General features: G+C 46.8%; 1 protein-coding gene across 1 annotated transcript in view; it reads right to left on the reverse strand.

Moving 5' to 3' along the window:
* LOC126428322 (carbonic anhydrase 2-like) overlaps positions 1–27281 on the reverse strand; it is a 216424-nt gene that overhangs the window by 31044 nt on the left and 158099 nt on the right. The window contains exons 2-3 of the mRNA XM_050090261.1: positions 14118–14165; positions 7134–7298 (exon numbers count right to left, since the gene is read on the reverse strand). Of these exons, the coding sequence (XP_049946218.1) occupies positions 7134–7298; positions 14118–14165 (213 nt within the window). The remainder of the gene's footprint in view (positions 1–7133; positions 7299–14117; positions 14166–27281) is intronic.

A 27281-nucleotide genomic window follows, 5' to 3' on the forward strand; every position in this document is an offset into this window, starting at 1 on the left:
CAGAGATGCGGGATGCCTTAATCACAGCGAGTGAAACCAAAGCATATGCTTGCGGTACGACAGAGGCCACTGCCGTTGACGAAAACCGAGACTCATGTCTCAGCCAACGGCCGCCAGTGCCCGCTATTAGAGCACCGGGATCGACAGCGGCGCCAGAGGTCGCGATCAACAAGTGCACTATTTTCCTACGCTACACACGTGATCGAAAATAATCCCAGAAGATCCGTCTGCCAACCGGCCTTATTAGCCGGCGCACCGCTAGTCAGAAGATCACACGACCACCAATATCAGTACGTGTGTAGTTGTGGTACCTATTGCCTGCTACGTCCGCAGTTCGTGGTCTAGTGGCTAGCATTTCTGCCTCTGGATCACGGGGCCCCAGGTTTGATTCCCAGTGAGGTTGGGGATTTTCTCTGCCTGGGAACTGAGTGTTTGTGTTTTTCTCGTCATTTCATCATCATCACGATCATCATTCGTGACAGTGGCTCGAATGGATTGTGTGGAAAGTGGACTGTGTAAAAATTGGATTGTGTGAAAATTGTATTGTGTAAAAATTGGATTGTGTAAAAATTGGATTGTGTAAAAATTGGGACTTTGTACGGGCGCTGATCACAGCGCAATTGAGCTCCCCACAAACCAAACACCATCATCATTGCCTGCTTCCTTGAACTTCCACCGTCGGAGATTCGTATGGGACTTCAAGTCCCACCACTGCACTTTCAACGTGCACGTAGGATAGAACAAAATTTCCCTTGGGCCAAGACAGTAAGATACACATACAGTAGGTCTGTGACAATAAAGACCACTTTGCTGAAGTCTTCTGTACACCGTTTGCCTCGATACAACACGTCCAGAGCTTGCTCCGGGGCCAGATGCCAGTTGCCATGCAGTACTAAGGCGGTACCGTCGTGCGCTTACCGCCAAATAACGGTCCTCTCTTTCTTATGTCACACGTGGTCAGTCCTGCCCCGGTCTTTGGGATACAGTTTCGTTCTCTATAAACTGTCCCCATAGCCGAGAAATAACGGAACGATTCACATTAAGCCATGGGGCCACGTCAGTTTGCGGCAGTCCTGCTTCCATTCTTCCTACGTCCCTGCACCGCATAGAGTGTGACAGGCGCCTTCTCTTTGCCATACTGCACCGTCTGTGTCTGTGCACACAGCGATTCTGGATGTGGGACTACCCGGCAAACACTACATCGTTCGATAGGTGTCCTGACGTCATCGTTGGCGCGGTTGTCTGTTGACCGGAGTACCATCTTCCGTGCAGCCCAGGACAATATGGACGCCTGTTTACAGTGTGTATTATTACCTAGATCTTCATCTACAATTCACACTTAAGTGCCTGGCAAAGGGTTCATTTTCATACTACTTCTCTACCATTCCACTCTCGAATGGCGCGTGGGAAAAACGAACACATAAATATTTCCGTTCGAGCTCTGATTTCTCTTATTTTATTATGATCATCATTTCTCCCTACGAAGGTGGGTGTCAACAAAAAATTTACGCATTCGGAAGAGAAAGTTGGTGATTGAAATTTCGTAAACAGACCTCGCCGCAAAGAAAAGCGCCTTTGTTTCAGTGACTGCCACCCCAACTCGCGTATCAGTGACACTCTACCCCTATAGCGCGATAACACGAAACGAGCTGCCCTTCTTTGCACTTTTCCGATGTCCTTCGTCAATCCTACCTGGTAAGGATCCCATACCGCGCAGCAATATTTCAGCAGAGGACGGACAAGTGTAATGTAGGCTGTCTCTTTAGTGGGTCTGTCGCATCTTCTAAGTGTTCTGCCAACAAAGCGTAGTCTTTGTTTCGCCTTCCCCACAGTATTATCTATGTGGTCTTTACAATTTAAGTTGCTCGTAATTGTAATTCCTAGGTATTTAGTTGAATTGACAGCCCTTAGATTTGTGCGATTTATCGTATACCTAAAATTTATCGGATTTCTTTTAGTACCCATGTGGATGACCTCGCGCTTTTCTTTGTTTATTGCCAACTGCCACTTTTCGCACCGTACAGAAATTCTCTCTAGATCATTTTGTAATTGGAATTGATCGTCTGATGATTTTACTAGACGGTAAATTACAGCGTCATCTGCAAACAATCTAAGGGGACTGCTCAGATTATCACCTAGATCATTTACATAAATCAGGAGCAGCAGAGGGCCTATGACACTACCTTGCGGAATCCGAGATATCACTTCTGTTCTACTCGATGATTTACCGTCTATCACTACGAACTGTGACCTCTCTGACAGGAAATTACGAATCCAGTCACACAATTGAGGCGATACACCATATGCACGCAATTTTATTAATAGCCGCTTGTGAGGAACGGTATCAAAAGCCTTCTGGAAATCTTGGAATTTGGAATCGATCTGAGATCCCTTGTCGACAGCACTCATTACTTCACGGGAATAAAGAGCTACCTGTGTTGCACAAGACCAATATTTTCTGAATCCGTGTTGGTTATGTATCAATTAGTCATTTTCTTCAAGGTGATTCATCATGTTAGATTACAGTATACGCTCCAAAATCCTACTGCAAATTGAGGTCAGTGATATGGGTCTGTAATTCAATGGGTTACTCTTATTTCCTTTGTTGAATATTGGTGTGACCTGTGCTACTTTCCAGTCTTTAGGAACAGACCTTTCGTCAAGTGAGCGGTTCTATATGATTGCTAAGAAAGGTGCTGTTGTGTCTGCATACTCTGAATGGAACCTGATTGGTATACCATCTGGACCGGAAGACTTGCCTTTCTTAAGTGATTTGAGTTGTTTCGCAACAAAAATGTTCAAATGTGTGTGAAATTTTATGGGACTTAACAGCTAAGGTCATCAGTCCCTGAGCTTACTCACTACTTAACCCAAATTATCCTAAGGACAATCACACCCATGCCCGAGGGAGGACTCGAACCGTCGCCGGGACCAGTCCCACAGTCCACGACTGCGGCGCCCTAGTTTCGCAACACCTAAAATATCTACTTTTATGTCACTCATGCTAACAGCTGTTCTGGTTTAGAATTCCGGAAAATTTACTTCGTCTTCTTTCGTGAAGGAATTTCAGAAAAGTGTATTTAGTAACTCCGCTTTAATGGCAACATCATCGGTAACATTTCCATCGCTATCGCGCAGTGACGGTATTAAGTGTTGTTTGCCACTGGTGTACTGTGGGTTGGACACAGGACGGGGCAATGGCTGTTTGTTGCTTTAATTTTGGAGACCAGTGTATTTTGGTGACATTGGCAGAAGCCAAGAGGCAGTAGAAATAGGAATGATACAGGGAAAAGTGGACATCTGACGACATAGAGGACGTTCGCCATTACGGCAGACAGGACATACTAATAATCTGCCTGGGATGGTATTGCAGCAAGCAAGTCACGGTGCCCGAGACAGGGCGACGTGGAGACAGGTCGTCAAGGGGGTTACTACGTGACGCCACTGCAGCTTCGCATTGGGTTAGGCCAGAGGGAGATGCGTGAAGTTCCATTTGTATTGTATTGTATGTTAACCGGGGACCTAGGAACGACGGAGAGGCTCCGTCGCCGCCGCAGCCGCAGTGGTCCATAACCCCACGACGACTACCGCAGTCCACTTCACCCATTCGCCTCCCCACACTGGACCACTCTTTCAGGGTTATTGTGCGGTTCGGCCCCCGGTGGAACCCCCCCCCCCCCCCCCCCTCCAGGGAACGTCTTACAGCAGTCGAGTGTAACCCCTACGTTTGGGTGGTAGAGTAATGGTGGTGTACGCGTACGTGGAGAACTTGTTTGCGCAGCAATCGCCGACATAGTGTAGCTGAGGCAGAATAAGGGGACCCAGCCCGCATTCGCCGGGGCAGATGGAAAACCGCCTAAAAACCATCCACAGACTGGCCGGCTCACCGGACCTCGACACAAGTCCGCCGGGCGGATTCGTGCCGGGGACCAGGCGCTCCTTCCCAGTCCGGAAAGCCGTGCGTGGACCGCACGGCTAACCGGGCGGGCATTAGTTACATTTACTTTCGTGCTCTCTTTCGGGTGACATTTTCTTTTTCACAGGCAGTGCAAGTTAGAAGGCTACCTTCACGCTTGCTCCGCACGACCACTTTCCTTGCTAAGTGTCTGACAACTCGAGGTCAGTTTCTGATGCTCCGTTCAGCGGAAGCCAAACACTTATTCGGAACACAGTGCTGTGGTGCTGTGTGCTGATTTGTGCCAGTACAGTGTCAGAGTCAGTGGTGGAGCGATATGAACGCACACGAGAGATATGAAGGCCGCCAGCTGCAGGTAGAGGTAGAGGAGGCTTTGTGTGTGTGTGTGTGTGTGTGTGTGTGTGTGTGTGTGTGTGAGGCGGTCCGGCGCGTGCCTGGATCCCATTTCCTCGCCGCGCCGTTTTGTCGTAATTTGTGTCCGGCGCGCATCAGGTTACGTGTCGACGCTGCAGTCTCGCCGTTAGCCGTTGGCATAACGCCGAGAGCCTCTGTCTGCTCCCCGGCTCGCCATGTCGCTAGCCGAGTGCGTTACCCACACCAGCGTGAAGCGGCAATTACAGGGTGACAGTTATTGATCTACATGAAAAAAAACGTAAATTAGTTACAAACTACGGCGTGCACACGTCATTTGTGGTAACACAGAGGAGGGGAGCAAAATTTTCGAGGGAAGGGGTTATCATACGAACGTGTCGGGTATCTACATTGAAGCACCAAAGAAAATGATATAGGCATGCACATTCAAATACAGAGGTATGAAACTGTCCGAATACGGCACTACGCTCGGCGACGCCTATATAAGACAACAAAGGTCTGGCACAGTTGTTAGATCGGTTAATGCTGCTACAGTGGCAGATTATCACGTTACCAAGAGTAGAGTGAGTTTCAACGTGGTGTTATAGTCAGCGCAAGAGCGACGGGACAGAGCATCTCAGAGGTAGCGATGAAGCGGGGATTTTCTCGTACAATTTCACGAGTGTACCGCTAATATCAGCAATCCGGTAAAACATCAAATTTCCGTCATCGGTGAGGCCGGTAAAAGATCCTGCAAGAATGGGACCAGTGACGACTGAAGAGAGTCGTTAAACGTCACAGAAGGGCAACCCTTCCGCAAATTGCTGCAAAAAAATGGTTCAAATGGCTCTGAGGACTATGGGACTTAACTTAGAACTACTTAAACCTAACTAACCTAAGGACATCACACACATCCATGCCCGAGGCAGGATTCGAACCTGCGACCGTAGTAGTCGCGTGGTTCCGGACTGCAGCGCCTACATCTGCTCGACCACAGCGACCGGCGCAAAATTGCTGCAGATTTCAGTGCTGGCTAATCAACAAGTGTGAGCGTCCGCACCATTCATCGAAACATCATCAATATAGGCTTTCGGAGGCGACTCATGTACCCTTGATGAATGCGCGACGCAAAGCTTTACTCCTAGCCTGAGCTCGTCAACAACGACACTGGACTGTTGATGACTGGAATCATGTTGCCTGGTCGGACGAGTCTCGTTTCAAATCGTATGGAGCGGATGGACGTGTACGGGTATAGAAACAGCCTCATGAATCCATGGACCCTGCATGTCAGCTGTGGACAGTTCAGGCTGATGTCTCTGTTAAGGTGTGGGGCGTAAGCAGTTAGTTGGAGTGATATGGGACCCCTGATATGTCTTCATACGACTCTGACAGGTGACACCTACTTAAGCAACCAGTTTGATCACCTGTATCCATTCATGTCCATTGTGTATTCCGATAAACTTGGGCAATTCCAGCAGGACAATGCGATATCCCACAGGTCCACAATTGCTACAGAGCGGCTCCAGAAACACTCGTCTGGGTTTGAACACTTCCGCTGACCACCAAAGTCCCCAGACATGCGTATATCTGGGATGATTTGCAAAGTGCTGTTCAGAAGAGACCTCAAACCCCCGGTACTCCTACGGATTTATGGACAGCCGTGCATGATTCATGGTGTCAGTTCCCTCCAGTTCTACTACAGACATTAGTGGAGTCCATGCCACGCCGTGTTGCGGCACTTCTTCTTGCTCGCGGGGGCCCTACACGGTATTAGGCAGGTGTCGCAGTTTTATTGCCTCTTCAGTGTATATTTCTATCTCTTTCACTTGGTGTAATGTCTCATTATTTTCAGCACAGAAGGTCCTCGACAAACTTGATCAGGAGTGGTGACCCAAGTGTCAGACACTCTCCTTGTAAGGTGGGCGGTACCTGCTCTGTGTGCATACAGGAGCACGGGCGTGCGCTGCTCTACATCTACATCTACATTTATACTCCGCAAGCCACCCAACGGTGTGCCACTGTCATTACCTCTCTTTCCTGTTCCAGTCGCGCATGGTTCGCGGGAAGAACGACTGCCGGAAAGGCTCCGTGCGCGCTCGAATCTCTCTAATTTTACATTCGTGATCTCCACGGGAGGTATAAGTAGGGGGAAACAATATATTCGATACCTCATCCAGAAACGCACCCTCTCGAAACCTGGACAGCAAGCTACACCGCGATGCAGAGCGCCTCTCTTGCAGAGTCTGCCACTTGAGTTTATTAAACATCTCCGTAACGCTATCACGGTTACCAAATAACCCTGTGACGAAACTCGCCGCTCTTATTTGGATCTTCTCTATCTCCTCCGTCAGACCGACCTGGTACGGATCCCACACTGATGAGCAATACTCAAGTATAGGTCGAACGAGTGTTTTGTAAGCCACGTCCTTTGTTGATGGACTACATTTTCTAAGGACTCTCCCAATGAATCTCGACCTGGTACCCACCTTACCAACAATTGATTTTATATGATCACTCCACTTCGAATCGTTCTGCACGCATACTCCCAGATATTTTACAGAAGTAACTGCTACCAGTGTTTGTTCCGCTATCATATAATAAAGGATCCTTCTTTCTATGTATTCGCAATACATTACATTTGTCTATGTTAAGGGTCTGTTGCCACTCCCTGCACCAAGTGCCTATCCGCTGCAGACCTTCCTGCATTTCGCTGCAATTTTCTAATGCTGCAGCTTCTCTGTATATTACAGCATCATCCGCGAAAAGCCGCATGGAACTTCCGACACAATCTACTAGGTCATTTATATATATTGTGAAAAGCAATGGTCCCGTAACAGTCCCCTGTGGCACGCCAGAGGTTACTCACCGGTGTGTCCGTTGTTGGTGGCGGTGGCGGTCGCGGGCGGCGTGCGGAAGCCCCTGAACCGGAGCGCGGGCAGCCGCACCTGCGTCACCAGGTGCTCCTCGATGTCTATCGGGCTCTGGTACTTGCCCGCGCACGACTGGAACTCCTCCGACCAGTGGCTGGGGCCTGCGGCAGAGGGACCAGCTCAGCGACACTCCACGATGAGGGCTTTAGGTTGGGTAACAGAAGAGACACAGCATGTCAAATCAAACACGTCTGAGCCGTGTAATTTTCAGACACTTTTGAGCCGTGGCTGGCTCATGCTATTCTGTGGTTAGTCTCACGCGGTTATCACGATTATCCTCGAGCCGTGTATCGACTCGTGCTACACCTTGTGTTTAGATTGCATTGGTTTTCCTTTTCTTCCCCTGACATGTTTGTTTGATATGCTGTCTGTCATTAAGTGGCTGCTTTGTTGTCTCTTCCCCCTACTATCGATATCTGCGTTTTTGCTTTCGGGAAACTGCTATGGAGGAAGCATAGAGTTACTAAATAAAAACTAGACCGCGCATTGGCGCTAGTGTCACGTCCCCACACTGAACGTGATAGAAGCCGCCATTTGCAGGGAAACAGTGCGTAAACATTGTTCGTTCGTGTGCTGCTTTTAATTGTATCAGTAAGAATGGAAGCAAAGACGAATACGGAAACAATGTTACATTTCACAGGTCAGTCATTTCTGGTTGTTTGTTACTTTCTATTACTTGTATATAGTATTTTCATGGAGAAATAATACATCATGAGCGTTTGTTTTTGTTTACGTTTCCCCTTACAAATGGTTTTCTACATCGGAAATGGATAGTCGCTACTCGGAGAGAGAACTTGCAACCGACAGCAGATCATTTGTTGTGCTCTCTTCATTTTGAAGAGAATTGTTACATGGAAAATTATGCAAATAGACGTCAACTGAAGGATGGTGCTATACCGACAGTCTTTGGATTTCCAACTCATTTGAAAAAGGTATAGTGTCCTGGAAATCGTGCAATATAGGCCTAGGTTAAATAGTCTGGAAATACGGCCAGTGTGTATAATTTTGAACGTTTCTTTTCCTGGTTACCAAGGCAAGGAAACCTCCAAAACCAAAGCTAAGAAATGTTGAAACAGCAGAAACCGTGTGTGTGGGTGTGCACGTTTCTGGTTGCACTGGAGACCACAATTATTCATTTTCATCAAGTCTAAGTAAGCTGAAGGACGAGTTCGAAAAAATTGAAGAAAGGAAGGAAGCAAAAATTGTGCAATATAAGACTAAGTTAAATACAGTGAACAAAAAGTGCAAAAGACAGACGCAGAAGATTTGCAAATTAGAAGAATTAAAAGCTAGGAACTTAGTAAACGATAAAGTAATCTCGGTTATTAACGCTACTCACAGTGACATGTTATTGGAGATGGCCATTACAATGTTGTATGATGTAAATGTCAGTGTTGGCTCTGAGCACTATGGGACTTAACTTCTTTGGTCATCAGTCCCCTAGAACTTAGAGCTACTTAAACCTAACTAACCTAAGGACAGCACACAACACCCAGCCATCACGAGGCAGAGAAAATCCCTGACCCCGCCGGGAATCGAACCCGGGAACCCGGGCGTGGGAAGCGAGAACGCTACCGCACGACCACGAGATGCGGGCTAAATGTCAGTGTGTTAACTGGTACTTGTGATGGACTTTCCACAAATATTGCAATGGCAAAGGAGTTAGGGGCAAACATAATCATACTGTCTGTTACTTTAAAAGTTTCATGCAATTATCTAATGCAAATAACTCGATGTAAACTCGCTCAACCTTGTCAGGAAAGAGCCTTACATTCTTAAATTTCTCTATGCAGACGTATTTCGGAAATTAGGAAACTTCATTCATTTAAGTATACTTTTAAAATAGACTCGAATACTCAGTATTTTTTAAACAAACATGTGTTTAATTTGTGCTTCAATTTGCTCTTGTTGCGTCTCATGCTTCAAATCACAACCCCAGTACTAGGATTCATCCCTGCAAATGGCGGCGATCAGCTGCTTCAATTGGGGGACAGTCGCCTCGCTTCTCCGCTACGGTGTGGTAGGGGCTTGGTAGGAAGTGAGATCTTTGACCGGTTGTAACCTCGTGTGGTGGCGGGGAAGTAGGGGCGTTGCGCGCAGAGAGTGTGGTGGACACGGGAGGGCAGTGTGGCTCTCCAGCGCGAAGCAGGCGTGGTCGGCTGTACCGAGTCGCCACGTGATGTATGTCGGTTGTGTGTAACGAGCGGGTCGAGTTGACGGAAGAGCTCCCCGCGTGTTGGTTGTATACAGAATCGCCCCAAGAGTAGTTGTTGTTCATTTCGCCTTGGTGGGACGTTAACAAGCTTCTTTAAATCCTCCGTTTCAACACTGGAGTTTAAAAGGAGACACCTAACATGGAGGAGCGGTCACTACCCGTCAACGTTGCAGAGAAGACGTGAACTCCGGTGACAGAGCGTGTTGTCGCGTGACCGTGGCGTGTTGGGTACGCTGGCGACGCGTGAGCGGTCGGATGTGTGGATCCTTGCCATCGGAGGTCGTGTACTGCCTGTTCGAGCATCATTGCAAGTTAAGTTCACGGAAGGTTTAATCATTAAGTAATAATTTTTTGTAACCAGCGTCTCTTCTGCCTTGTGGCCTCCGGCGACCGGATTTCCTGTCCCCGGTACCGGTGTAATTGAAGACAGTGATCTTCTCTCCTCCTCTCGTTACTGTCCGATGGAAGGTGTAGTATTGGCAGTTTAATTGTTTCGCTATTCTGTCGTGTGTTATGAGTAAATTCATGCTTCTTGTTGGTTGATCATGTGGTTGCTCATTCAGGACTGTGTGGTGTAATGTTTCCTTGCACGAGGTTAGCTCTAATTCTGTCAGCAAGTTAAGCCATTTTATAACAAGTTTTTGCTGGCTAAAAGTCGGTGCAGTGACTAGCCTGAGAGTGGAAATTGTGTTTACGGGCGTATTTAAATTGGTCAGTATTCTGTCTAGCCTGAGCATCCCTGAGTGGGTGATTTGTGGCCGCCTTACACGGGTCCGTCATATCTGTTATGTTCTAATGATATTCCAGGACATCTTTGTTTAAAATTTTTTAAAATTCCTCCAAGTTTGTAAATTCCTTTTATTGCCATTAATCGTGTGTTTGCTGAGACCTGTTCAATTCTTTTAATGGCGGTGTTGGTAGCTTCACTACCTCACCGTACCTTATTAACAAAGTTCTGTATTTACTTTAGTAGCCTGTTTACTAATGTTCTTTAAATTTTTTTAAAAGTTGTTGTATTGCTATAAATTACTTGATTGCCGTTAGCGGCATGTTTTAAAAGGTTGTTTATTGCCGTACTGCTAGCTTCTGTGTGTTTTTTTTTTAATTTTTAAGTTGTTGTATTGCTATAAATTACTCGATTGTCGTTAGCGGCGTGTTTAAAAGGCTGTTTATTGCCGTACTGTTAGTTTCTGTAAGATACGAATGAAACATTTGTGAAAATCTCAACTCTACAGTAAACTACTAGAAATTTGGCCTCGTTTCCCAACTTGTGGTGTGGCTTGTAGTAACTGTAACCACTGTGTGTGTCGGCCGGCCGAAGTGGCCGTGCGGTTAAAGGCACTGCAGTCTGGAACCGCAAGACCGATACGGTCGCAGGTTCGAATCCTGCCTCGGGCATGGATGTTTGTGATGTCCTTAGGTTAGTTAGGTTTAACTAGTTCTAAGTTCTAGGGGACTAATGACCTCAGCAGTTGAGTCCCATAGTGCTCAGAGCCATTTTTAGAGCCACTGTGTGTGTCAATCCTGTTATCCTGTTTTTCCGCAGTTGGCAGCAACGGTGTGTATCGATATTTGCACCTTGGTCTATCTTTGGCCAGGCGCATATAGTTTTCGGCAGTTGGTCGGTTGGCGTGGAGCAGCGAGGAAATCTCCGTGGCGCTTAGTTTGACTGGGCCTGCTGGCGGCCTCTACGTGGTGTCGGAGTGTGTGGTTCTGTTCCCATTGCTACGTGGTTTGTGGCTCACCGATGCTGGACATGAAAGTTGACTTTTGTCTTAATCTACCAGCAAGTCACAACTGTTCACATTGTGTCGTTTGGAGTTGGTTGTCAGCTGTTGGAATATTCCCGTGGGCAACAACGTGTGTTTTCAATTTGGCAAATTTTAGCCACCCTCCAGTGGAGTTCAACTGTACTTGGTTATCTGAATTGAAGTGCACCAGTGGAATCTTCTGTCTTGTGGCCGTTAACGTTCCGGTTAGCTGCCCTGGCCGTTGACGTAATTTCAGGCAGTGTATTTTCCTCATCATGTTGTCGATGTCCAGGACGTTGTGTAGTTTGACAGTTCAATGTATAATATCTTGTGGGCGTCAGTAACTTCTACGTTCTTCCATTAAACTCCCTGTTGTGTGCTGGTCGGGTGAAGCGGATGTTATTTTGTCGGTGGGTCCGTTGTCCGTCTGTCGGTTGGGTTGTCGTCGGATCGACAGTGGTTGGGCCAACTGCCTGTCTCACCTAAGCGAGCGTCAGTGAATTCCAGGCCGACCCTCGGAACTTCTGAGCGCCCTTGGGTGTATTGTTTTTTTTCTGTTCTTGTTGTTTATACTTGTATGGCTTCTAGCCGACTTTTAGATTAAGGTTGTTTTGCCCTTAAGGCATCAAATGGTTTGGGACTTCAGCCTAATTTAAGAACTGTTTTAGGTAAAGCCTTTGGCATTTTTTTAAAATTAATGTTATTGAGTCTAAGCGTTGGGCCTTCAGCCTAATTAAGGAACTGTTTTAAGATGAGGCTTTGCCTTTTAAATTTCTGATTTTGGTTGAGCTTTAAGTTATTCGCTTTCAGCCGTTTTTAAATTATAGTGGTCTTGTCCTCGGCGCATTCACCCGCTAATTAAGTTCCAAAACTAAAGCTGTGTTTGTTTAAAAAAATTCTTGGCTCTTGTAATGTTTGATCAAATAAAAGGTTGTATGTCCGAGTGTAACTGACAGCCGCTTATTTTGGCCCCTTTCTGCAACTTAAACTACCTGACCTGTCCTGCGGGTTTAGCAGGGCGTCTCAATTTTATTTGGCTACCAGTTTCGGCGATTTACTACGCCATCCTCCGTCTTCTGACCGACGTGTAGTAAGATTCCACCTCGGTTATGGTCAAAATAGGGACCAGCCTTCAAATACTGGTATCTGTAGATCTCTGCTTGCTATAGTGATCATTTCAACCATCAACTGTCGTTAGACTAGCTCTGCAAAAAGGGGCATTCCAAGAGAAGACCACTACACTCATGCTCATAAATTAAGGATAATTGCAGAATGTGGTGCCACACAATGTGGCACTACACAAAACTGGCGCTAATAGCATCGGCACATAGGGAACACACACGACACAGATCTGTAAGTCCACGGTATTGGTGATAAGTTGAGAAAACCGTCCCGAAACACATCTGCTACGAAACGGGACTGTTTGCTGCGTATGTGCCCCGACATCAATATGGTATGTGATCACCATGCACACGTACACAGGCCGCATAACGGGTTGGCATACTCTGGATCGGGTGGTCGAGCAGCTGCTGGGGTATAGCCTCCCATTCTTGCACCAGTGCCTGTCGGAGCTCCTGAAGTGTCGTAGGGGTTTGAAGACGTGCAGCGATACATCGACCGAGAGCATCCCAAACGTGCTCCATGGGATTTAGGTCTGGAGAACAGGCAGACCACTCCATTCGCCTGATATCTTCTGTTTCAAGGTACTCCTCCACGATGGCAGCTCGGTGGGGCTCTGCGTTATCATCCTTCAGGAGGAAGGTGGGACCCACTGCACCCCTGAGAAGGCGCACATGCTGGTGCAAAATGACGTCCCGATACACCTGACATGTTACAGTTCCTCTGTCAAAGACATGCAGAGGTGTATGTGCACCAATCATAAGCCCACCCCACACCATCAAACCACGACCTCCATACAGATACCTTTCAAGGACATTAATGGGTTGATATCTGGTTTCTGGTTCACGCCAGATGAAAACCCGGCGAGAATCACTGTTCAGACTATATCTGGAATCGCCTGTGAACACAATCTGGAACCACTGTTCCAATGACCATGTACTGTGTTCTTGACACCAGGTTTTACGGGCTCTCCTGTGACCAGGGGTCAATGGAATGCACCTTGCAGGTCTTCGGGAGAATAAACCATGTCTGTTCAGTCGTCTGTAGACTTTGTGTCTGGAGAAAACTGTTCTAGTGGCTGCAGTAAGGTCCCGAGCAAAGCTACCTGCAGTACTCCGTGGCCGTCTGCGGGCCCTGATGGTGAGATATCGGTCTTCTTGTGGTGTTGTACACTGTGGACGTCCCGTACTGTAGCGCCTGGACATGTTTCCTGTCTGCTGGGATCATTCCCATGATCCTGAGATCACACTTTGTGGCACACGGAGGGCCCGTGCTATAACCTGCTGTGTTAGACCAGCCTCCAGTCTCCCTAGTATTCTACCCCTCATAACGTCATCAATATGTGTCCTCTGGGCCATTTTCACCACACAGTCACCATTAGAACGTCTGGAAACGTCTGCACACTTACTGGCTGCACCGTACTCTGACATGCACCAACACATCTCTGCATGTGTGGACTGCTGACAGCGCCACCGTGCGACGACCGCAGGTCAAATGCACCACATGGTCATACGCCGAGGTCATTTAAATTCGCACCACCAGAGCGTTGTTCCACCATGTATCAGCATTATCCTTAATTTATGAGCATTAGTGTAGTATCAAACATAGTCCTTAATTTGAGCAAGAAATTTGTGAGAATGTGCGTTTGGAGCACAGCATTGTATGCAACTGAAATATGGACTGTGGGAAAACACATAAATGCGTAATGGACGTAAATGCATAAAAAATTATTTTGTGTAATAGAGTGACGTGATGTATGTAGTGGTGCGTCTCGGACAAATAATAAGCAAATATACTGTTGGCTACGCCTAGCGCAGCGCAGAGGTTGTACTCACCCAGACGGCCTTCGTAAGCGAATCCTTCCGGCCTCGCCTCGGCATTTCCTGCAACAGAGAGAGTCCAGCGTCAGACAAGCCTGCCATCGTGTGCAGCATCTTGTATGAGCGAAAGCTCACACCAGGCTGTGTTTCAAAATTGTACCTTACTAACAAAGGAAACTCCCAATCGTACTCCCCTCAGGATTAGAGGTGAGATGGTCCAGTGGATACCCCGTCAAAAACTGAACGCAGATCAAGCATGAAAACAGAACAAAGGTGTACTGAACTGTGAAATAAGAAGCAAAACACACTACTGGCCATTAAAAGTGCTACACCACGACGAAGACGTGCTACAGACGCAAAATTTAACCGACAGGAAGAAGATGCCGTTATATGCAAATGATTAGCTTTTCAGAGCATTCACACAAAGTTCGCAGCTGTGGCGACACCTACAACGTGCTGACATGAGGAACGTTTCCAATCGATTACTCATACACAAACAGCAGTTGACCAGCGTTGCCTGGTGAAACGTTGTTGTGATGCCTCGTGTAAGGAGGAGACATGCGTACCATCACGTTTCCGACTTTGATAAAGGTCGGATTGTAGCCTATCGCGATTGCGGTTTATCGTATCGCGACATTGCTGCTCGCGTTGGTCGAGATCCAGTGACTGTTAGCAGAATATGGAATCGGTGGATTCAGGACGGTAATACGGAACGCCGTGCTGGATCCCAACGGCCTCGTATCACTAGCAGTCGAGATGACAGGCATCTTATCCGCACAGCTGTAACGGATCGTGCAGCCACGTCTCGATCCCTGAGTCAACAGATGGGGATATTTGCAAGACAGCAGCCATCTGCACGAACAGTTGGACGACGTTTGCAGCAGCATGGACTATCAGCTCGGAGACCGTGGCTGCAGTTACCCTTGACGCTGCATCAGAGACAGGATCGCCTGCGATGGTGTACTCAACGACGAACCTGGGTACACGAATGGTAAAACGTCATTTTTTTCGCTCGAATCCAGGTTCTGTTTACAGCATCATGATGGTCGCATCCGTGTTTGGCGACATCGCGGTGAACGCACATTGGAAGCGTGTATTCGTCATCGCCATACTGGCGTATCACCTGGCGTGATGGCATGGGGTGCCATTGGTTACACGTCTCGGTCACCTCTTGTTCGCATTGACGGCACTTTGAACAGTGGACGTTACATTTCGGATGTGTTACGACCCGTGGCTCTACCCTTCATTTGATCCCTGCGAAACCCTACATTTCAGCAGGTTAATGCACGACCGCATGTTGCAGGTCCTGTAGGGCCTTTCTGGATACAGGAAATGTTCGAATGCTGCCCTGGCCACCACATTCTCCAGATCTCTCACCAACTGAAAACGTCTGGTCAATGGTGGCCGAGCAACTGGCCAGTCACTACTCTTGATGAACTGTGGTATCGTGTTGAAGCTGCATGGTCAGCTGTACCTGTACACACCATCCAAGCTCTGTTTGACTCAATGCCCAGGTGTGTCAAGGCCGTTACACGTCCAGAGGTGGTTGTTATGGGTACTGATTTCTCAGGATGTATGCACCCAAACTGCGTGAAAATATAATCACATGTCAGTTCTAATATAATATATTTGTCCAATGAGTACCCGTTGCATCATCTGCATTTCTTCTTGGTGTAGCAATTTCAATGTCCAGTTGTGTAGAAACAGTGAACGGTTCAAGCTTAAGATGTACATCAGAGCGAACACATATAGCCGCGGCGTAGTGGTTGTGTCGTCACGGTGTTAGATTCCGAAGGTGGAGATGCGTGTTCAACCGTTTTTTCACGAAAGTACGAACTGTTCGACTGGTCATTTACGTGTCTGTTCGCAGTATTCAAATTCGTGCCTGCGTCGTGGTTTAACGTCTGTTTGCAACTGCAAGGAAGGGACCTCCAGACGCACATACCTCCTATTTGTTCTACACAGGTACCCCATCTTGCGTTCCGAATTGGAAATTGTGACTTGAATTCCTTTGTTATAACATAGTTCACACCCGCCTATTTGTTGCTCTCATTTGTTCGGGAGCTCTCTGAGCCATCTCGACTGCTCTCACTATGCAGCACGTTTATCAAGAAGAATCATCCGATTTCGTACGTTAGATTTCTGAAACTAATACACATATACAACAGATTTTGTTTTTTGATGAACGGGAAACTCAAAAAAATTTTTTTCATACGTTTTCATAGGTGTTCCATATGCCCTCTTTGAGATGCACGGCATATGTCAATGCGGTATTCAAATCGTTCCCACACTGCAGCGAGCATGTCCTGAGTTAAGAAAATGGCTCTGAGCACTATGGGACTTAACGTCTGAGGTCATCAGTCCCCTAGAACTTAGAACTACTTAAACCTAATTAACCTAAGGACATCACACACACCCATGCCCGAGGCACGATTCGAACCTGCGACCGTAGCGATCGCGCGGTTCCAGACTGTAGCGCGTAGAACCGCTCGGCCACTCCGGCCGGCTGTCTTGAGTTACAGCTGCTGTTATGCTATGTCACTGTTCGTTCATTGTTGTTGGTAACGGAGTCACATACACAGAATCTTTTATAAACCTCCGCATACAGTCAGGTGGGGTGACCTTGGAGACCAGTAATGTAAGGCTGCATCGTTTGGTCAGTGCGACGCATCTACCGTTCAGCAATCCCTTGATTAAAAATTCCCGCACTTGCAGCTACCAGTGTGGCGTAGCCCATCCCGTTGGTAAAAGAAGTCGTTCGAACGAGTCGTCAGTGAGATGCACGCTTGAGTCTCAGGACGTGCGCCGGCTGTGCGCATTAGTTATTTCAAGCGTCAACTTCGCTTCGCAATTTCTCGGGATGCAATAGACTTATTGCGATGCAATTTATGATTTTTCATGCTGTTGATTGCATACGAAATAATAGGGGGTATCCATTTAAAAATACACAAGTTTGTGTCGAAAATAGTATTTGTTTACGTTTTAAAATTTCGCATAGTATTTGGTTTCCTAAGCCCCTGCCGTACGATCATGCTGGTGAAAACCGTTTTTGAATATCTATTGTTGTTCCAGAGATATCTGAGGTGGCAGAGTTAGGTGAGACACCACACACACACACACACACACACATATATATATATATATATATATATATATATATATATATATACAGGGTGTATCATAATTAATGGCGTTAACGCATACAGTTGAAAGTACACAATACTAGAAGCCAAAGAGTCTCAGTAAACATAGGGTCGAAAATGTATACCCTAAGAGCTACGAGCAATTTTTCATCTTCGATACTGTGAAACAAATCTTTGCTTTCCATATTTTGGGAAGCGGCAGTATGGGCCCAAACAAGAAAAAATCGTCTATTAAACATGTGCTCTAAAATGCATACCTTAAAACTTATGAGCATTTGTTCATTAGAAGAGTTATGTTTCACAGTATCGAAGATGAAAAATTGCTCGTAGCATTTTGTCGCAGAAGTCTCAGTGGTACCGACCGACCGCCCCGTCATCCTCAGCTTACAAGCACACATACTTTACCGGCCGTTGTCAGTGTTTTCGTGACCAGTGGCACTACTTCTCAGTTAAGTGGCTCCTCAATTCGCGTGAAAGGGGCCGAGTGCACGCAGCTTGCCAACAACACTCAGCAGACCTGGACGGTGACGGATCCAAGTCCTGGGCAACCCTGACAGCACTCAACTTTGGTGATCTGACGGGAACCTGTGTCACCCCTGTGGCAAGGCCATTGTACAGAACAATATCTACAGGTATTCTGAATGTATACTAATGAGGTCGAAGAATGCCACATGCGTCAGATGCACGCCATCTCCCTCCTGTACAAAGTTGTGAAGCCCAAATGTAAATATGCTGGTTCTGCGCACGAGAAAATTGAGGATCTCTCGAAAACCAGTCATTAATTGTGTGATGTTTTTTTTCATGACAGAAAACGTGATATTTATAGTTAAAGAATTATTGTTAACTTGCATCTTACGAAACAATGCCGCTTCGAGGCATTGGCAACCTGAGGATCTATCAAACATAGATTGTTCTGAAACTTGGCGTGGGCCTGGCAGATTAAAAGTGTGTGCCGGACCGAGACTCGAACTCGGGACCTTTGCCTTATGTCTGTTTTTGCAAAGCGAAATACAATCGTCATAACTTTCAAACGGTTTGCGCTACGGTGTTCAAACTGCATGGTGAGAATTAGTATGCGGTGTAAGGCTGGGTTTAGTGACGAAGCCCACTTTCATTTGGATGGGTTCGTCAATAAGAAAAATTTCGGCATTTGGGGCCCTCAGAATCCGCATTTCGCGATCGCGAAGTCTCTTCACCCTCAACGGCTGACTGTGTGGTGTGTAATGTCCACTCACGGAATAATAGGTGCGATATTCCTTGATGGCACGGTGACTATCGAACGGAGCATGAAGTTTTTCGAAGATGATTTCATCCCCTTTGTCCAAAGTGACCCTGATTTCGACAATATGTTGTTGATTCAAGACAGAGCTCGATCACATCGAAGCAGGAGAGTGTCTGATGTCCTGGAGGAGCGCTTCGGAACGCATTCTGGCTCTGGGTTAACCAAAGGCCATTGGCAAGGGCCGCGATTGCCCTTCTTATTCTCCGGATCTAACACATGCGACTCCTTTTTGTGAGGCTATATTAAAGACAAGATGCACAGCAATAACCCCAAAAGCACTACTCAGCTGAAAATAGCCATTCAGACGGTCATCGACAGCATCGATATTCCGACACTTCAGAGGGTCATGAAGAATTTCGCTATCCGTCTGCGCCACATGGTCGCCAGTGATGGCAGGCATATCGAACATGTCAAACCTAATTCCGAATATCTCTAGTGACGTTTATATGTTGAATAAAGTGTGTGCACGGCATAGTTTGTAACAAATTTACGTTTTTTTTCGTATAATTCAATGTCACCCTGTGTGTATCAGAGTTACTATTAATTCTCGTCGCAGATGTTTGGCATGCTAGAGTCTCATCTCCTAAAAATGTGGTTCAACTTCAGCCAACAGCGCCGTGTCGTCAGCGAGTTTTATTCATCAGTCCTTTCCCTGCCGATAGGTGTACATACCCTTGTCCCCTTCGAAACATGAGAAGAGGGGGTGGGGGTGAAAGGAATCGTGTTGTATTCGTGGAGTGTTGAAACGGGTAGATCCGCCTGTAGGGAAGAGAGCGTGTGGAGAAGCCCTTGGTTGGCGACCTAGACGGCTGCGGTGTCCTCGCGCAGACCTGCGACCTCCTGCACCGGCCGCAGCTTCCGGGCCTCGAACCGGTTCCTCCGGCCACGAGGACGGCGCAGGTGTCCGCTACTGAGAGGACCTGGCCGCCTAAGGCGTGGGTGGCTGCCCCCGACACAGACTGCGCTCTGTCCCCCCCCCCTCTCTCTCTATCTCTCGTGTGTGTGTGTGTGTGTGTGTGTGTGTGTGTGTGTGTATGTGCGTGTGTGTGGCAGCGGGTAGCACGGTGCGTGGCAGTACGCCGTCTGCGTCTCATTAGGCCGCTTGGCGTTTAAGGCCTTGTACACACTAGTATACAAAGTCGATCGATTTCTCTATCTAGGCAGTGTCTACAGAGAATCGATCGATTTTGTATATAGACAACTGAGAGACACTTCTTGCCTATAGTCACACTTTTGCAACAAAATCGCTCGCGCTATTCGTCCACGAGATTCAGAGGGCCATAGACACGGGTTCCCAGGTAGATGCCGTGTTTCTTGACTTCCGCAAGGCGTTCGATACCGCTCCCCACAGTCGTCTAATGAAAAAAGTAACAGCATATGGACTATCAGACCAATTGTGTGATTGGATTGAAGAGTTCCTAGATAACAGAACGCAGCATGTCATTCTCAATGGAGAGAAGTCTTCCGAAGTAAGAGTGACTTCAGGTGTGCCGCAGGGGAGTGTCGTAGGACCGTTGCTATTCACAATATACATAAATGACCTTGTGGATGACATCGGAAGTTCACTGAGGCTTTTTGCGGATAATGCTGTGGTATATCGAGAGGCTGTAACAACGGAAAATTGTACTGAAATGCAGGAGGATCTGCAGCGAATTGACGCATGGTGCAGGGAATGGCAATTGAATCTCAATGTAGACAAGTGTAATGTGCTGCGAATGCATAGAAAGAAAGATCCCTTATCATTTAGCTACAATATAGCGGGTCAGCAACAGGAAGCAGTTAATTCCATAAACTATCTGGGAGTAGGTATTAGGAGTGATTTAAAATGGAATGGTCAAATAAAGTTGATCGTCAGTAAAGCAGATGCCAGACTGAGATTCATTGGAAGCATCCTAAGGAAATGCAATCCGAAAACAAAGGAAGTAGGATACAGTACGCTTGTTCGCCCACTGCTTGAATACTGCTCAGCAGTGTGGGATCCGTACCAGATAGGGTTGACAGAAAGAGAAGATCCAACGGAGAGCAGCGCGCTTCGTTACAGGATCATTTAGTAATCGCGAAAGCGTTGCGGAGATGGTAGATAAACTCCAGTGGAAGACTCTGCAGGAGAGACGCTCAGTAGCTCGGTACGGGCTTTTGTTAAAGTTTCGAGAACATACCTTCACCGAAGAGTCTAGCAGTATATTGCTCCCTCCCACGTGTATCTCGCGAAGAGACCATGAGGATAAAATCAGAGAGATTAGAGCCCACACAGAGGCATACCGACAATCCTCCTTTCCACGAGCAATAAGAGACTGGAATAGAAGGGAGAACCGATAGAGGTACTCAAGGTACCCTCCGCCACACACCGTCAGGTGGCTTGCGGAGTGTAGATGTAGATGTAGAACTTTTGACTCACATTTGAAGACAATGTCCCGCAACATTTAATAATGTGGACGAGTTGGTAGGCATGGCCACCAGTTATTCTCTTTACGCCACGGAAAACGCTTTGTCAATTTTTATTACCTTTTTTGTTGTTACACATCAGCTATCAAGATATTGTCAACCGAGAAAGTTCCGCAGGTGACTAATTCTCAAGTGGCATAATGTCTGTGGGAAGTCAGTAATCTCTGTACATAAAGGGAAAGTCCTGAGTGACTGAAGCATAATCACTCAGCCCAAAAACAATAACGACAGAAACTTGAAATTTGGAGATAGTGTTGATCTTCTACTGTAGGTGTCGTTTAGTAGCGAATTTTCGAAATTCCATCGGTAGTGGCGAGAAGAAAAGGTACGTCGGTATTAGGGAATTTCCAACCCAGAAATACGAAAATTTGGTTTCTCGTTCAGAATTTTTTTAAAACCATTTTAAGGTTTAATAAGTAAGGTGTTAAATACAGGGTAAAAGTTTATTTTTAAACTAAATCGTTATTAAAGTACTACTAAAGCATTTGTAGAGCCACGTCTATCAAAATTGGTAAATGACTTCTCGGTTAGAAATAAAAAATACATGTTTGAAGGAGTTTTTTGGGGGGGAAATTGAACTCATATTGGGGTGAAATAGGGGATGGAAAATTTTATGAAGATATTTTGGTAAATTAAAACACATTTAATGATATATCACTTCTGAAGAAATATGTCATCGGATGAAAGTTTCTATGAAATATCACCACAAGAAGGAAGGACTAAAAAAGGCTCCGGTTTATAGCTACCAGAATGTTCAGATGTATATCCACAAAAGACTACGATTCCAAGACTTTAATTAGCGTCAAAAAGTTTAGTGGTGTACGGGAAGTTGTCGTCGTTGAGTGACTGTAGGACGATACAACATAACTTGGACAGGATTTGTGATTGGCAGCTAACTCTAAATATAAATAAATCTAAATTAATGCAAATGAATAGGAAAAAGAATCCTGTAATGTTTGAATACTCCATTAGTAGTGTAGCGCTTGGCGGAGTCACGTCGATTAAATATTTGGGCGTAACATTGCAGAGCGATATGAAGTGGGACAAGCATGTAATGGCACTTGTGGGGAAGGCGGATAGTCGTCTTCGGTTCATTGGTAGAATTTTGGGAAGATGTGGTTCATCTGATAGGAGACCGCTTATAAAGCACTAATACAACCTAGTCTTGAGTACTGCTCGAGCGTTTGGGATCCCTATCAGGTCGGATTGAGGGAGGAAATAGAAGAATTCAGAGGCGGGCTGCTAGATTTGTTACTGGTAGGTTTGATCATCACGCGAGTTTTACGGAAACGCTTCAGGAACTCGGGTGGGAGTCTCTAGAGGAAAGGAGGCGTTCTTTTCGTGAATCGCTACTGAGGAAATTTATAGAACCAGCATTTGAGGCTGACTGGAGTACAATTTTACTGCTGCCAACTTACATTTCGCGGAAAGACCACAAAGATAAGATAAGAGAGATGAGGGCTTGTACAGAGGCATAAAGGCGGTCATTTTTCCCTCGTTCTGTTTGGGAGTGGAACAGGGAGAGAAGATGCTAGTTGTGGTACGAGGTACCCTCCGCCACGCACCGTAGGGTGGATTGCGGAGTATGTATGTAGATGTAGATACTGCAATCTCTGAACAACATAATAATTCCATAAAAAAAAAAATCTATCCGCACAGACCATACAGTCAACGCGAGTGAAGCAGCGTGCGCTGATCGGAGCAACAAGAAACAGGTTATCGAAGAGCTGGCCAAAAAATATTACGTAGCACCGAGTGATACGTAAAAAGTGCTGTCTTGTTCTTTCAAATCTGAAAGTAAATTACAGCCGAAAAGAGATGGTATCGACAAACCATTCACGTTACCACCAACGGCTACTCTTTCGATTCTTACAGTGTCCATCATTATCAATGCAGAAGGCGCGAGTTATTCACTTAAGAGCGAAAGAAATTGATGCTCCTACCTAACATAGTGTAGCACCCCCACGAGACGCAGAGGTGCCGCACCACGACGTGGCATGGACTCGACTAATGTCGGCAGTAGTGATGGAGGGATTTGTCAACATGAATCGTTCAGGGTTGTCCATGAATCTGTAAAAGTATGAGCGGGTGGAGATCTCTAGTCAGCAGCTCGTTGCAAGGAATCCCACACATGCTCAATAATGTTCATGTGCGGGGAGTTTGGTGACTAGCGGAAGTGTTTAAATTCAGAAGAGAGTTGCCAGAGGCTCTCTGTAGCACTTCTGGACGTGTGGGGTGTCGCATTGTCCTGTTGGGATTGCCGAAGTCCGTCGGAATGCACAATGGACATGAATGGATGCAGGTGATCAGACAGGATGCTTACGTACGTGTCACCTGTCAGAGTCGTATCTAGACGTATCAGGGGTCCCATGTTACTCCAATTCCACACGCCCCACACCATTACAGAGCGTCCGCCAGCGTGAACAGTCCCTTGCTGGCATGCAGGGTCCATGGAAACATACGGTTATCTCCATACCCGTACACGTCCGTCGGCTTGAAACAATTTGAAACGAGACTCGTCCGACCAGGCAACGTTTTCGCTCATCAACAGTCCAGTGTCGGCGTTGACGGGCCCAGGCCAGGCCTAAAGCTTTGTGTCGTGCAGTCATGAAGGGTACACGAGTGGGCCTTATGCTCGAAAAGCGCATATCGATTATGTTTCGTTGAATGGTCTGCACTCTGACACTTGTTGATGGTCCAGCGTTGAAATCTGCAGCACTTTGCGGTAGGGATCCACTTCTGTGACATTGAACGATTATCTTCAGTCTTCGTTGGTCCCATTTTTGCAGGATCTTTTCCCGGCCGCAAAGGTGCCGGGGATTTTATGTTTTACCGGATTCCTGATGTTCACGGTACAATCGTGAAATGGTCGTATGGGAAAGTCCCAAATTCATCTCTACCTCGAAGACGCTGTGTCCCATCACTTGTGCGCCGACGATAACACCACGTTCAGACTTACTTAAATCTTAATAACCTGCCACTGTAGCAGCAGTAACCGTGCCAGACACTTTTTTTCTTATAAAGGCGTTGTCGACCGCAGCGCCTTATTGTGCCTGTTTACATACCTCTGTGTTTGAGTACGCATGCCTATGCCACTTTTATTGGCGCTTCACAGTATTTCTGATTTGAAGACACGTTGTTTTTCTCAGAGATGATTTCGTGGGGCACTTGACGGGATAATTTTAAATTACACGTCATCATCTTCGTGACTACGTCGGTCTGCGATTTATTGCATTCCTTTGTCCACTGGACATTTGTGCAAGAGAACACCGTTTCGATGTTGGGACTGGAGCCCGGAATTGCAAATTAATATTCTGGCAACTTGAGTCATTCCTTGTGAAAGTCTGAATTATGCTGTCTGAGCACGGGCAGGTGCGACGTGCCGCTGCATCGCGATTGGCATTGGCTGGTCGGCAAATTGTACGGCTTCTCTGCGTCGCGCGGTCTGCTCATAGAGTGCTTGCGATACCCTGCGTTAGGCTCGTTCGGCATATAAAGAGTAACATAGGACTTTTTCTTCTGTAGTGGTCAATCCAAGGATTGGTTTACAACAGCTACAATGGCAGCTTGTCTCCATTCTGTGCGTCTTTCAGCTTTTCTCTTCATTTCTTTATAGGTGTCACATCCCACATCTTTCACGATTTGATCCATGTACCTCAGTCGTGGTCTTCCTCTTGGTTTTTTCCCTCGATATATACCTCTATGATTGTGTTCAGGAGTCCTTTATGTCTTAATAGATGGCCTGTAAATTGCACTCTTCTTTTAACAATGGAACTCCAGAAGCTTCTCTTCTCAACTGCACTTTCCAGAACCTCTTCGTTTGTGACCTTGCCGATCCATTTTATTTTCAGCATGCGTCTATAGCACCGCATTTCAAAAGAATTTAGCTTCTGGTCTTCCTCTGTCCCGAGAGTCCATGTTTCACACCCATAGCATGCCACACTCCACACACATGATTTCAAAAATCTATTCCTGATTTCAAGGCTGATGCTCTTAGATGTTAAGACACTCCTGGAAATGGAAAAAAGAACACATTGACACCGGTGTGCCAGACCCACCATACTTGCTCCGGACACTGCGAGAGGGCTGTACAAGCAATGATCACACGCACGGCACAGCGGACACACCAGGAACCGCGGTGTTGGCCGTCGAATGGCGCTAGCTGCGCAGCATTTGTGCACCGCCGCCGTCAGTGTCAGCCAGTTTGCCGTGGCATACGGAGCTCCATCGCAGTCTTTAACACTGGTAGCATGCCGCGACAGCGTGGACGTGAACCGTATGTGCAGTTGACGGACTTTGAGCGAGGGCGTATAGTGGGCATGCGGGAGGCCGGGTGGACGTACCGCCGAATTGCTCAACACGTGGGGCGTGAGGTCTCCACAGTACATCGATGTTGTCGCCAGTGGTCGGCGGAAGGTGCACGTGCCCGTCGACCTGGGACCGGACCGCAGCGACGCAAAGATGCACGCCAAGACCGTAGGATCCTACGCAGTGCCGTAGGGGACCGCACCGCCACTTCCCAGCAAATTAGGGACACTGTTGCTCCTGGGGTATCGGCGAGGACCATTCGCAACCGTCTCCATGAAGCTGGGCTACGGTCCCGCACACCGTTAGGCCGTCTTCCGCTCACGCCCCAACATCGTGCAGCCCGCCTCCAGTGGTGTCGCGACAGGCGTGAATGGAGGGACGAATGGAGACGTGTCGTCTTCAGCGATGTTTGCGTGTTTGGCGCCGTGCAGGTGAGCGCCACAATCAGGACTGCATACGACCGAGGCACACAGGGCCAACACCCGGCATCATGGTGTGGGGAGCGATCTCCTACACTGGCCGTACACCACTGGTGATCATCGAGGGGACACTGAATAGTGCACGGTACATCCAACCCGTCATCGAACCCATCATTCTACCATTCCTAGACCGGCAAGGGAACTTGCTGTTCCAACAGGACAATGCACGTCCGCATGTATCCCGTGCCACCCAACGTGCTCTAGAAGGTGTAAGTCAACTACCCTGGCCAGCAAGATCTCCGGATCTGTCCCCCATTGAGCATGTTTGGGACTGGATGAAGCGTCGTCTCACGCTGTCTGCACGTCCAGCACGAACGCTGGTCCAACTGAGGCGCCAGGTGGAAATGGCATGGCAAGCCGTTCCACAGGACTACATCCAGCATCTCTACGATCGTCTCCATGGGAGAATAGCAGCCTGCATTGCTGCGAAAGGTGGATATACACTGTACTAGTGCCGACATTGTGCATGCTCTGTTGCCTGTGTCTATGTGCCTGTGGTTCTGTCAGTGTGATCATATGATGTATCTGACCCCAGGAATGTGTCAATAAAGTTTCCCCTTCCTGGAACAATGAATTCACGGTGTTCTTATTTCAATTTCCAGGAGTGTATTTTTCTTCTTGTTAAAAGCAGCCTTTGCTTGAGCAATTCTACTTCTCACTTCTGCCTTGCTCCTTCCATCCCTGGTAATATTACTGCCCAGATAAGTAAGTTTATCAACTTGTTCAAGCAGTTCATTGCCTACATGAACGTGGACTTTCACTTGATCTTTTTTGTCGCATGCCATTACTTTTGTTTTTGCTTTATAAATTCTCATATTATATTCTTGACCCATAACTTTATCCATTCTATTCAGTAGGACTACAAGATCTTCTTCACTTTCAGCCAGGACAGCTATATCATCGGCATATCTTATCATATCTATTCGTTGGCCATGAATTACTACACCTGTCTGTGAATTTTCCCTTACTTTTTTCAGCGCCTCTTCAATGTATACGTTAAAGATAGCAGGGGATAGTGCGCAACCTTGCCGGACACCTTTCCGTATCTGCACCTCTTCTTGTTTTGTCCGTCCACGGATAACTGCTGTCTCATTTTTGTACAGGTTCCATATCATTTTTATATCTTTATGGTCTATTCCTACTTTTTTGAGTACCTCAAACATCTTATCCCATTTAACATTATCAAAGGCTTTCTCTACATCTACGAAAGCTATGTATGTTTTCAGGTTCTTATCTAGTCGTTTCTCTAATATTAGTTTTAGAGCAAATATTGCTTCTCTGGTTCCTCTATCTTTCCGGAATCCAAACTGGTCTTCGGAGAGTGTAGCTTCGACTTTTTGTTCTATGCGTTTTAGGATAATTGAGATTAATATTTTAGAGGCGTGAGTAACTAGGCTGAGTGTCCTATAATTTTCACATCTTGTAGCATTTGCCTTCTTTGGAATGGCGACCATAATGTTTTTCTCAAAGTCTGTAGGAATTTTACCCTGCTCGTACATGTTGAAAACAAGATTATACAACA

Source organism: Schistocerca serialis, chromosome 12 (assembly GCF_023864345.2).
Source record: "Schistocerca serialis cubense isolate TAMUIC-IGC-003099 chromosome 12, iqSchSeri2.2, whole genome shotgun sequence".
Lineage (NCBI taxonomy): Eukaryota > Metazoa > Arthropoda > Insecta > Orthoptera > Acrididae > Schistocerca > Schistocerca serialis.